The 12,838-nt window shown below is 40.6% G+C and overlaps 1 protein-coding gene across 2 annotated transcripts in view; it reads left to right on the top strand.

Moving 5' to 3' along the window:
- The window catches only part of ITGB1 (integrin subunit beta 1), a 44,611-nt gene that overhangs the window by 7,147 nt on the left and 24,626 nt on the right, over positions 1-12,838 (top strand). For both annotated transcript variants that reach the window (XM_082619570.1, XM_082619569.1), the window contains exon 2: positions 11,202-11,268. In XM_082619570.1, coding sequence (XP_082475696.1) covers positions 11,202-11,268 — 67 coding nt within the window. The remainder of the gene's footprint in view (positions 1-11,201; positions 11,269-12,838) is intronic.

Below are 12,838 nucleotides of genomic sequence, written 5' to 3'. Positions count from 1 at the left end.
TTCATTTTTCTTTTGTCCTCATGTAAAGGCTATAACCTTTTGATAGGGGAGGTGGTGGTGGTGGTATACCAGTTATCTACTTATTGGATCACTGTTGGCTGTATCATGTTTCTAATTGCCTTGACTTACTTTGAATTCCCTGTGGTCAAGCCTGCTCTTCCTGTCATGTTGATTCTGTTCCTCATGTGTCTGAGTTCTATAGAGGATTTCAACTTAAATTTCCTTCCTTATCTCTATACTTTTCCTCTAGTTTTGTGGTTTTACTGTGTCTGATTGCTATAAAATCTATTTGAGATTTTCTAAATTCCTTGAAGAGCATAATGAGTTCATTCTCCTTTTTTTTTTCAGAGAAGATTCTTCATTTTCTTTCCACTTTTTCTGCTGTAGAAATTTTTCTTAGATGTTCAGTTTCGTGCCCTTACTTCTCCCCACTTCCAGCTTCTTTATCTTTGAGGCTTTTTATTTGCCCACTAGAAGTATTTCCATTCTTTATCTTTCCGTTGCAGTGTGTGGCGGTGGGTGGTGATGATTGATCTTCCATGTTCTCATTTTCCTGGAGAAGGTGGGTAGAGTAGTCACTAGTGATGAATTTTGTTCTGTCTGTCACTCTGTAATTAAAGTATTAGCCCCGTTCTCAGGTTTCAAATTTTTTTGTAAGCCTGTAGCTTTGGAGCAGTTGAACCTTTGTCGTTGGAACTCAACTCAGGCTGTTACTACCTTTGGGCAAGAAGGGGTCAGTGCTCAAAAAAAGCTTTTTTTTTCTTCTGGGTGGGAGTAGTGAATTTTAGAAAGTTTTCTACTTCAGACTACTATTTATCGACCACAGTGGGTGGAAAAGGACTTCAAAGGGGGTGTTGTGTCTTTGCCTTGGAGTACTCAACCTCCTCTCTTTCCTGTTCCCTCTCTTTTCCCCCTTTCATCTTATCTGCTAAGTTCTGTTAATCATTAATTCTAGCTTATTACTTGGGCCATAAGCACCTCCATGGTCACTGCCACGCACCTCTTCCTGCCAGAGAGAGGGGAAAAATGTTTAGTTTTAATTGTTCTTCCTGCAAGGGGGAAAGGTGCTCTTGCCCCGGAGGAATTCATCCCCAAGCTGTCACTCTCAAATTTGATGGCATAGAGAAGAGCAGCCTCTCAGAGCTCCTTCCGTTTACATCCTCCCATCTGCTTGCTCTGTGTGGGGAGAAGCTGGATGAACTGCACGGTAATTCCCCGAGGCTTTCAGCTTGGCTCCGTGTTCCTTTTCTGGACTGTGTTGATTTGTAGATATTAATCTATTATTGGACTATTTATTTTTTTCCTTTTAAAAGCAGATACAGAAAATAGTGTTGGTGTTACAGACTTGAGATGAATCCAACCTTTATTATATTTTTAGGAGAGGCTTATAATATATCTCAGTATAGGTATCTGAATCTTTTTCACCAGTAAGGTGAAACGATTTAAAATGTTAGCGTATAAAAAAGGAAGCAAATTCTGTTCTCTGGAAGAGAGTATTGGACTGGTGAGAACCCTTAACCTTTCTTATTAGAAACCTACATATATTGAAAGCTTGGGCTTTCGAATACTCCTGGGTTCCCAGCTTTGTCATCTGTGTGTCTGGTACATGGTAGATACGCAATAGGTATTTGTTGACTTGAATTTAATTAGTTGTATTGAATAAAAATGTGTTCTTGTGCAAAGATTTTGTAGGACTAAATCTTTTGTGGATGATTTCCTTTTGTACTATGACCTTTTGGGCATAGTTGGCTTCTGGGCACCTAATTTTAAAACTTGAAGTAAATGTAACTCACCACATTTTTTTAAAAGTAATTTTTCTCTCAAGTGTAATTGTTTAATTTCTACAAATAAAGTACTTATAAAATTTCTGAAGACTTTATCTGTAAATGTAAAAAGAAATGCCAAATGAGTGATTTGTCACATTGTTAAAAACATTAATAGATAATAAGTGTGTATTTAAAAGTTTGAACAGCTCATAAAACCACATTTAACCTTGATGAATAAAGATGAGTTTACAGTGGAGATAAAAGTAATTATGTACAGTTGTTTTTTTTTTAAAGATGTTGGGGGTAGGAGTTTATTAATTTATTTTATTTTATTTTTTTTATTTTTGCTGTGTTGGGTCTCCGTTTCTGTGCGAGGGCTTTCTCTAGTTGTGGCAAGTGGGGGCCACTCTTCATCGCGGTGCGCGGGCCTCTCACTATCGCGGCCTCTCTTGTTGCGGAGCACAGGCTCCAGACGCGCAGGCTCAGTAGTTGTGGCTCACGGGCCTAGTTGCTCCGCGGCATGTGGGATCCTCCCAGACCAGGGCTCGAACCCATGTCCCCTGCATTAGCAGGCAGAGTCTCAACCACTGCGCCACCAGGGAAGCCCCTATGTACAGTTTTTGACAAGGGGAACAATTGCACATATTTGAGGTTGTTAACCACTAAAAGCAGATTGTTTTGGGGAGGTGTTTAACGTTATTTACTGTTCACGGGATGAGTTATGACCCTTTAGATAAAATTTAGCTTAGTAAGAAATGATATTAGGATGAAATGCTTTTGTAGGAATGAGACCATAACTTGTGGGTATACTCGTGAAATTTGACAATTAAAATACTTAACTTGTTGGCCTCCAATCACTTTGAAGGACTGAGAAATAAACTCACAGAACATTTTAAGTCCTTTCCATTTCTGTGCTCTGAGTCACTTCTAACAGTAGAAGGATGTTCTTTTATCTTTAAAATAGTGACTGAGTAGGCCTTCAAAAAAAATTGTCGTTTAATGGAGCCCAGAGTCAGGTCATAGCTTCAGAATTCAGGTGGTCTGGTTTCAGGTCTACCTGTGCAACTTTGGAGAAGTTATTTAACCTCTCTGTGGTTTGGTTTCCTCATATATGAAACAAAGGTAATATCATTCCCAACCTTGTAGAGTTACTTCGAGAAGATAGTTAGCTGTTATTATTTTCATTATTATTGTCATCATTATAGTCATTTGAAGGTGTCGGAATAAAAGTAAGATAACTCTCTGTTACAAATTACCTTAAATCATCAAAACCTCAGTTACTGTATTACTCTTGTCTGCGCCTGGTGCGCCTCGTCCGGCCTCTTCTGAATGAGCAGGTCTCCTGTTGAAGTAGTCCTCAGTGGGCAGCAGTCCCTGAGTGAACCAGACTGTTCCAAGCTTCTGATCCAAGTTTCTCCTGTATCTTTTCAGGGCAGTTTCCTTCTTTCTTTTTGCCTCTCCTAGATTTGCTTCCCCATGACAGAAGAAGCCTCAAGTCATTCTTGCTTATTTCTGTTTGTATTAGGTAGGTTATCCTCCACCCTGATCTTTTTTTAAGGTGATTTGTGATACTAACATTCAGAAATATCCGTGCTTTATCTAATGTAGTAATAAAAAGCACTGAGGTTTTGCTGCTTTTATTGTTTTACATACAATTTGTTCTAAATATAATTGTTAGAAAGTAGAATAATCCTACTTAAATGTGGAACCTAAATTATTATTATCTAATTATACTTAACATAATAATTAGTATCTAATTAATATAATAATTAGCATCTGATTAAACCTTATTATATACAGTATAAGGTTTTGATGTCATATCAAAATAATATTTGAGTGGCTCTAAAAATCAGTCTTAATCTATTGCTCGCAGTTGTGTTCTTTCTAACCCTTACACTTTATCCTTTCTTCCGTATCTTGTGTTTCACCTAACATGGGTCAATTCAGAGTTTTTGGTTATAATTAGGATTGGAAAAAAGCAAAACATTCAAACATGGTTACTTTAAAAAAAATTTTTTTTTTAAATTGGGGTATAGTTGTTTTACAGTGTTGTGTTAGTTTCTGCTGTACAGCGAAGTGGGGTTCCCTGTGCTGTACAGCAGGTTCTTGTTAGTTATCTGTGTTATACATATTAGTGTATATATGTCAATCCCAATCTCCCAATCCATCCCACCCCCCTTTCCCCCGCTTGGTGTCCATACGTTTGTTCTCTACGTCTTCGTGTCTGTTTCTGCCTTGCAGACAGGTTCATCTGTACCGTTTTTCTAGATTCCACATAGGTGCATTAATATACGATATTTGTTTTTCTCTTTCTGATTTACTTCATTCGTTATGACAGACTCTAGGTGCATCCATGTCTCTACAAATGACCCAATTTTGTTCCTTTTAAAAACAGTTGCTTCTTTATTGAATGAAGTTGTCGAGCTCCAGCTGTAATGTGTAGTAATAATGATAACAAGCACCGTCTAGGTAGTGCTTACAATGTGCCCGATGCTGTTTTAAATGCTTTATATTTACAACTCATTTAAACTTCACATAACCCCTATAAGGTAGGAACTACCTTGTCCATTTTAAAGATGAAGAAACCGAGGCATAGATTAAATAACTCTCCAGTATCACCTACCTAATCAGGGGTTGATCAGAGGTTTCAGCCCAAGCATCTGGCTCCACAGTCCACACTCTGAACTCTGCTACGCCTTAGCAAACAGTGGTGGGCACAGCACCCTTCTTGCCCTTGTTAAGCTTACTTTTTTTTTTTTTTTTTTGGACACCTCAGAGTATCTGCAGTTATCTTTAGATTCTTAATTTATTAAATATTAAGGTACCGTGCTAGGTACAGAGGACATGGAGACTTGACTTCTAGAAGATGACAATTCATAAGGCAGGTCAGCCTTACTACACATCTATAGTAGATGGGTAAGAGCTACTACATACATCTTAAATACTCAATCTTTTAAACAGAGGTTGTTTGTGTTTGTCTTAATACATGTACATGTCTGTACGTGAGTCACCCAGCTGAAATCCCCTCCCCGGTTCTTGCCATCCTTGAGGCTCTCAGGAGTCAATGCAGGTGACACTTTGCACATTCTGGTCTAACACTTTTCTGGCTCTTTCATCTCCCGTGGCTTTGAGCGCTGGACTCGAAACCCCTTCTGTCCCCCTCACTTCCTCCTGGCCTCCTCTGGGTCCCGCTGCTGCAGCTCAGAGCAGTTCTGTGACTCACTCCGGCTGACTGCATCTTGCCTCGAGTGCTTCTGTCTTTTCAACCCCTGGGGCTTCTCCAACAAGCCCTGTCTGTCCGTAGAATGAGAAGCTGGCAGCAGCCTTCTGGGCTGCTGCACTGTTGTTCTTGGAAGTGTAGGGCAGCTCATGCCCTTGGGGCAGACTTCTACCTGTGGGGACTCGAACTGACAGACGTGTCTTCACGGTGATCCTCCTCTGGACACACTTTCTACAGTTGTCCCTGGTATTCTAGGGGGACTGTTTCCAGGACACGTCCTGTCTTCCCCACCCCCAACCAAATCCGCAGAGGCTCAGGTTTCTCTTATAGGATGGTGTAGTATTTGCATGTAACCTATGCACTTCCTCACGTATACTTTAAATCACCTCTAGATGACTTATAATACCTAATAAAATGTAAATACTATGTAAATAGTTGCCTGTACAGGGCACATTCAAGTTTTGCTTTTTGGAACTTTCTGGAATTAAGAAAAACTTTTTTTCCCATCTGTCATTGGTCGAATCCAGCAGTGGAACCTGTGGATCTAGGGGGTGAACTGTATACACTTCTCAGAACTTCTCAGTAAGACCAAGCCCCCAGGCACCCACTGCGGTAGCTAGAGCGCCCTGGCCTGTCCTCCTGGTTCGCTCTCTTGAGCACCTCTCTCGCTCCCAGGCCACCTTCCGAGTGAGCTGCGAGCACACGTGCTTTGCCTCAGGCTCCGCTGTGGGGACAGACCCCAGCGAAACCGGTCCCCGTAGCTGTCTCCTCACCTGGACCTCTTGCCCCACACTGCGTGACCCTGAAATGTTGCGCCCGGCTCCTCAGCCCCTTTCCCTCACCTGCACCCTGACCTCTGGGCCTTTGACTTCGTCCTCTTCTCTTTGTTGATGTTCCGTCAGCACTGCCACTGCCCTGACCCCTTCCTCCTCCTGCACTTGCTCTGTAAACAGTGGGGGTAATTCAGCGGTTTCAAACTGGAGTTTAAGGGCCCATGGGAGGTAGTCTCAGCGATCTTTGAGTGTTGCCACAGGAATTTCTAAAAATTTTGGGCTTCTGTGCAAATAATTACAATAATAAACAAGCAGTATGTGGATTATCCGGTTGACCACCTTATAACTGAGTGTGTATATATATAGATATATATATGTGTTATTTCAGTGCCTATGTTTGTGTGTGTTTGTATGTGTAAGTGAATTTTGGTTCATAATGTACAGGAGCCTGGAGCATGAGGCATTTTCTATCTAGCTGTAAATTGGCTTGCATATACCTAAGTGAATTGAAAATTGTTATCCCTAGGGTGTCTACAGTAACTGTTTGCTCTTTAAAGAGGGTCTGCATAGTAACTAATTCTGAGAAGCGCTTCTTTCCTGGGCTTCTAAATAATGTCCAAGAAAAATGTCATACAGTTTAACGTATTTCAGCTAAAGTTCATGAGCACTGATTTTATGCCAGGTGCTTCTAGGTCCTGTGTTCTTGGTGCTTAGAACCTGTCAGGGCAGACGCTTAACAGGTAGTTTCAGGTGAGATGAGTGTTAGAAATGTGTCTTTATAATTAGGGTGTCCGGTACCTGCTGGGCCCTCAGCATTGCTCTACAATCCTGTTGCATCTTCTTGATTTTCTTCAGTCTCCCAACTCCCCCCTCCCCTTTTCTCCCAGCACTTGTCCTTGCTTCCTATTTCAGGAAAAAAAGTGAGCTGTGATGAGTGAACTTGCTCAGCTTTTTACCCCCTGCCCTGACTTAGAGAAAGATGCTGCACCTCTATTCAGGGGAATATGCCCCTTGTGCTGCACGCCTGTTTGCTCCAGGGGGGCCTGGCTCCATCACTCTCTTCGTGTCTGCCTGCAGCTCTCCTCTCTTCCTTAGTATTCTTTTCTTCACAGTCTCAACCATCTTCATAATTTCATTGCCGTCCACAACTCTTGGGTATGTATCTCTAACCCTGAATTCCTGAAAGCCAGGCCCATAGGTCTTAATTTCCCAGTTTGTATCTTTCCTAGATTTCACACAGGCCTTTCACATTCCACATTTCTAAATCAAAGTCAGTATTTTCTCCCCTAACTCCGTTCTCCTTCTGTCTTCTTCATTTGAAAGTGATGATCCCTTCTTCTCTCACCCTGCCTTATCTAAGCAACCGTCTTCCTTATCTAAGCAGCCCTCAGATCCCTGCTAATCACTGATTTGTCTTCTTGTCCATTGTTACTCTGAAACCTCAGCAGTAAGTTTTGTACCTGTCCAGTAGCTCCTGTCTTGCCATTCATCCTCTACCCCACTGATTTTCTGCCACTTAACATGTTGTCGTGTTACTACCCTGTGCCATTTTTTTCCAGCTTCCTTGCTACATGTAGAATAGAATCTAAACTCTCAGCGTGAATGGCATTTAAGGCTCTCTGTAACCTGACTGTAACCTCCTGCCTTGCTGGTCTCGGTTTCTGTTATTTCCAGCTTATAATTTAAGTCTCAGAAATACCTAAGTACTTTAAGATTCTTTTTGGCCTTTATGATGTTTTAAGATTTTAACATAATTTATACTTACTGTAGAAAATTACAGGGATAAAATAATCACTCATCCCACTGACCAGATTTAACTACAAATAACATATAAATACATTTTTTCTAGTCTTTTTTCTGTAAAGCTAGAGCAAATCAATTTCAGTTTGGGGGGAGAGAGAGAAGTCACCCAAACATGTATGTTTAGTAATAAGATTGGAAAGAAGTTATTACAGTTCTTCTCAGGACTCCGTGGCCTTGCATGTGCAGAGCTTTTGCCTGGGGTGTTTCTCTCCAGTGCCTGCTCGTTTCCTATGAGGCTGCGGTTTGAGCCTCCATGAAGCTTCTGAACTTGTCCCGGCAGATTTTGGCATCCTCAGCGCACTTTGTCCTTAGCTTCATTGTAGAAACCACCATATCACATTGTAATTATTTGTATTTTTTGTCTTTGAACTGAAAATTCCTTGAGACAGCGATCTTTGTATCTCCAGTAGGGCACAGAGCCTGACAGAGTTGGCAGAGGAAAAACATCCAGAAGGTAAGGGAGAAGCCAGTGAAGTTGATGAGAACAGAGCACGTTAAGAGAGAACAGTAGGGTGTAGTCAGTGTTGCTGTGTAAATTCTTTGGGTGGTAAACTGATGTATGTCCCCAGGTACGTTTTGTAGGCAGGCACTAAAGTTTTGAATGAATGAATGAATGGATGGATGCAGAGAGTAGGATAGGCCTGGGAAGTTTTCTTTTTCAAGAGCAGTTTCACATGCACGGTGGGAAGCGGACACCCAGTTACACAGGTGGAGGAGGGAGACGGAGACCCAGGTAGACAACTATTTCTAGACCTTTGATCGTGAAGACAGTGAAAGTTAGGATGAGGACAGGACCTGAAGGCGTCTCTCCCTGGTGGCCTCTCCTCAGGAACTGTTCTGTGTGGAGTGCTCTTGCGGGGAGACTCCGCGGGGCACCTTTCTCAGCCTGAGAGTCACCTGGGGTGTGGGCCCCACCTCCCAGGGTAGGGGTTTTCAGGCCTGGGGTTCTCCCTGGACCACACACTGACCGGTGCTGCCTCAGGGCGTCTGGAAGTCTCCGGAGCTCTTGGGGCGCCACCCTTCCTCCCTGCCCCCTCGCCCCGCCGCCTCTCTGCTGCCTGCTCTCCTCGCTGCTCTTGTCTCCGCCCGGCCGTCCTCGTGGCTTTCCTTTACCCCTAACTGCCGCCGTCTTCCGTCTCCTAGGGCTTCTCTGCTTCCCTTTGCAGGCCTGGCCGCTGCCCTGGCGGGGCTGCTGCTGGCCTCGGGCTGCCCTCCACCCTGGTTCCTTCGGTGGCTCTACAGCCCTGGCGCTGCCTGCTTCCTCAGGAGGCTGATCTTTGGCGCATCAACGTTTATAGAAGGAAAAGAAAAATGGCATTAAAGTAGTATTTTAAAGCTACGGGACCTAAGAATGTTAGGAAACTTTTCCTGCTACCAAATAACTTCACCTTAGTGGTGCTTCTCTGAGTTGTGTAACATTTTAAAGGTTTCCCAAGGTAGTCTAGTGGTCCTTAAGGTGACCTGAGTTGTATCCTGAAGACACACGTATCAGAGTCCATATATGGACCAAATATTTGTTCTGTTCTCTTTGTGTAGAAACTGCCCAGATGTTCCATTCATCACAGTCATGCATTTCTTCGGGCGTCTTGCTGTTCCAGGTCCTTTTAATCATAGCTTTGGAATTGATAACATTATTTGAATTGTTTAGAATTATAGTCTGCGTGGATTTTTTACACATCGAACCTTTTAGTCAGGCCTTAAAAGGTAAACTGTCAGGCATTTCACACTTCAGTGACCCGCAGCTTTTGTTGGGCTTTTGGATGCAGTCACAAGTAATAACGTAAGCAAAACTGTGGCATAACAGAACTGGCTGCTCCGAGCACAGTTGCAAAGTGGATGACTGTGCAAGTTATTCATACTGCTTTTCTTTGGGAAACCAGAAAATGTGAGCAGCATTTGACAGAGGAAACCCAGTATCCCAGGGGTGCTCAGAACATAACTTTAAAGCATTTTCTTGGAGCTGTGGGATTGTATCAAGAACATAAGCCCTTGAAAATGAGGGGTTTTGAAAGAAATTTTTTTTTCTTATTAAAGGAAATTCACCAAGAAAGAAAAAAATTCCACACAGTACCCTGCCGTAATTGTTTTTACTAAGAAAGTGAAAAGAAGAAAACACTAGAACAATTTAAAAACAAATGAACCCATTGTCTTTATATTATGCTTATAACTGTCATCTCCAGGATTCTTTGGTTACTTTATACGTTTATATACTGTTATTTTTACATACCTGTCATCTTAATGTGTTCTTTGCATCCAAAAGTTATTCTGTAAACCTTTTGATGTTACTACAGTATTCTTTTGACTCCAGCAGTCCATCAAGTTGATAGTTAGCCCTTTCCCCATCATTCTAGAGGACGTTGGCACTTTTGTCTGTTATAAACATGCTAGAGTCTATACTGAAAGTGTATGTGCATGTGTATCACTTTTTATATTTTAAATTATTAGGATGAATTCCTAGTAGCTCGTTTACTAAGTCAGAGGGTAGAAACAGTTTTAATGCTTTTTGATATAGATTGTTAAATTATTTTCCCCCAAGTTATACCAGTTTGCAGCCATCTCTGGTCTCTCTTAGCCATCTGCAGTAAGTCTTTGTTCTGTTGTTTCGTTGGGTTAAAAAACTTTTTTTTTCTCCTGCTTGCTGGTTTACCTTACATTGCTTTAATTTATATTTCTTTGCTAAGTAGTAAAGTTAAACTTTGCTTGGTGGGGGGTGTTATATTTGCTTTTGGTTTTTTTGCATTCTTGTGGAAGGAGCAGGTGTTCATGCATAATTATTAGACTGGCTGCTAGTCCAAGAGCAGTAAAAGTAGTTAAGGGATAGGGTCAGCGACCTGTGGCTATAGCCGTCTTTGACCAACTCTGGTAAGGTATAGATTAATGTTGTGAAAACTTTGATTCACACAAAACAGTTACATACCTAATGGTTGGCGTTTGAGGTATCCTGCTTAATATACAGACTCTTACTTAATTTTTCTTTAGAGATTCTAAAAGACACTTAAGCCTCTTTCAGGTCTTCTGATGTCCCTCTCCCCCACTTTTGTGTAGTTTGTAGATCTAGAAATTGTGGGAAATTGAACTGAATATTTTACTAATTCCATGCACAGAAGTTGATTTTCTTAAGAAATAGTTACAGGACATCAAACTCAAAAATTGAGCTGGGGCCTTGTACAGGATGTTGGTCTTAGCCTTAGAAGAAATAAAAACTATTGAAAAGTTGTAAGCAAGGGGATGACATGATCAGGATTTTGACAGGTTCACTCAAACTAACACTCAGTGTTGAGGTAACTGAGGCATATGGATATGCCTGTTTGGCCCCTAGGAGTCACAGGAGGTAATAGAGATTCCATGGGACAAAGACTTAATAGCTTTTAGGTGTAGGAATACTTGACACTTTCTGTTTTGAGCACTGTTAATTAAATATTAATGTATAATTGATTTGGAGAAAAGTAAGAGTGGATTCTGGGGATCTGGAGTGGAAGGTGAGGTACTGGGGGGAGAGGTGGATGTTAAGCATGGAGAAGGGCTGGGGAGGAAGGTGCCTTTACACTTAGAAATTAGCGGACGGTCAGGTGAGTGGCAATGATTAGGCTTTATATGTTTTTTTTTCCTTAATATAACATGGTACATTTTATATTTCAGATGAATTTACAACTGATTTTCTGGATTGGATTGATCAGTTCAGTTTGCTATGTGTTTGGCCAAGCAGGTAAAAAAAAGACGTTTCATAGTTGTCTTTTCACTTCAGTATCTTGTGTCACTTTTTGAGCACTTTAGATTCCTGGAAAAACCTACATCCGGTCATCTTGCTCCTTCTGAAAGCCTTGCCGTGGCCTCACCTCCCTCAGAGTTGAGGGCGGGGCCCTTCCAGTGCCTGCAAGGCCCTTTCTCAGGCTCTCCTCCAGTCACCCAGAGTGACAACGGGAATAGGATGCACTGCACAGAGCTCTTTGGGGAATATCATAGAGTGTGTAAGTGAGCATAGAGAAAGCAAAGGCGTGTTAACATCGTTAGAAGGAAATGAAGTAAATGTGTAGAACAGTGGATTATGAACTATCCACTACTATCTAAAAGAATGAGAGCAGGAACAGTTGGCTTTCCAGAAGATGTTCTTGCTCTTTGATCAAAGGTCTTGCAAAATGTTGGTGTCATATAGGAGAGGAATGAAAAATAAACCTGAAAATATATTTAATCCTCTTATAAACCATGGTGCATCCACATCTGGAATAACAGATGTCCAATTCTGTTCTCCAAATCTCAAAAAATACACTGCATAGAACAATTGTTTGATATTACGGTGGAAGGACTTACCTCACGGAAGAATGAAGAAAGAAACCGTAAGGGAAGTTATTGATAAATTTAAATGACATAAAACCAGCAATAACATAAAAAACCAAAGTATCTGTGTGTCAAAACACCATCGACAAAATGAGAAACTAAATAAGGATTTAATTTCACTTACAAATGTAGAGCTCTAATAAAAACAGATGAACATGATAATAGAAAATTTGCAAAAGATGTAACAAAATTTATAAAAGAAATGGCCAGTAAAAATACAAAAAAAATGAAACCTTCAGTAACTGACAATTAAATTGATGTTCTTATTTATACCTGTTAAATGAATTTTAAAAAATCTTCGCATTAAAAAAGTGTTTCTTGTTGAGGGTATGGTGAAATGGTGTGTGTACACTGCTTGTGGGAGTGTGCATTTGAACGTTACTGCTGGAGAGAAGTTAGTGTGTACTGAGAATCTTTAAAAGTTAATACTCTTCGCCTCAGTATTTTTTTTTTAATTTGTGATAAGGAAATAATCAGTTTTACATTATAAGAATGGTCATCAGAGTGGGTGCATATATATATATGCATGTATGTGTATATATGTGGAGGGTTCGTGTGGCATGTGTGAACTATGCAATTAAAAACAATCTAAATTTATCCATCATTGAATAGGATACATTAATATAATGGAATATGTAATCATTAAAGCCATGTTTTTGAAGAATTTGGAATGAAACATTTGGATTAAGTATAGAAAGTAGTATATAAAATGTATATCCTTGATTTCATTTAACTAATGTCTGTATATGCCTGCTTCCTTGCTATTGTTTTATTTATCTGCTTAGAAAAAAGACTGGGAAGAAATATACAAAACATGTTAACAGTAGTTATCTCTTAGTGAGCAGGTTTTGATTTTTAGTTTGTTCTTTATACTTTTACATATTTTCCAAATTTTTTATAATGAACATGTGTTAGGTTTATAATCAGAAAACATACATTGG

The sequence above is a fragment of the Mesoplodon mirus genome (assembly GCF_964341445.2).
Source record: "Mesoplodon mirus genome assembly, chromosome: 4".
NCBI lineage: Eukaryota > Metazoa > Chordata > Mammalia > Artiodactyla > Ziphiidae > Mesoplodon > Mesoplodon mirus.
The sequence above is the reverse complement of the archived record's forward strand: the minus strand, read 5'-3'. Positions and strand labels throughout refer to the sequence as shown.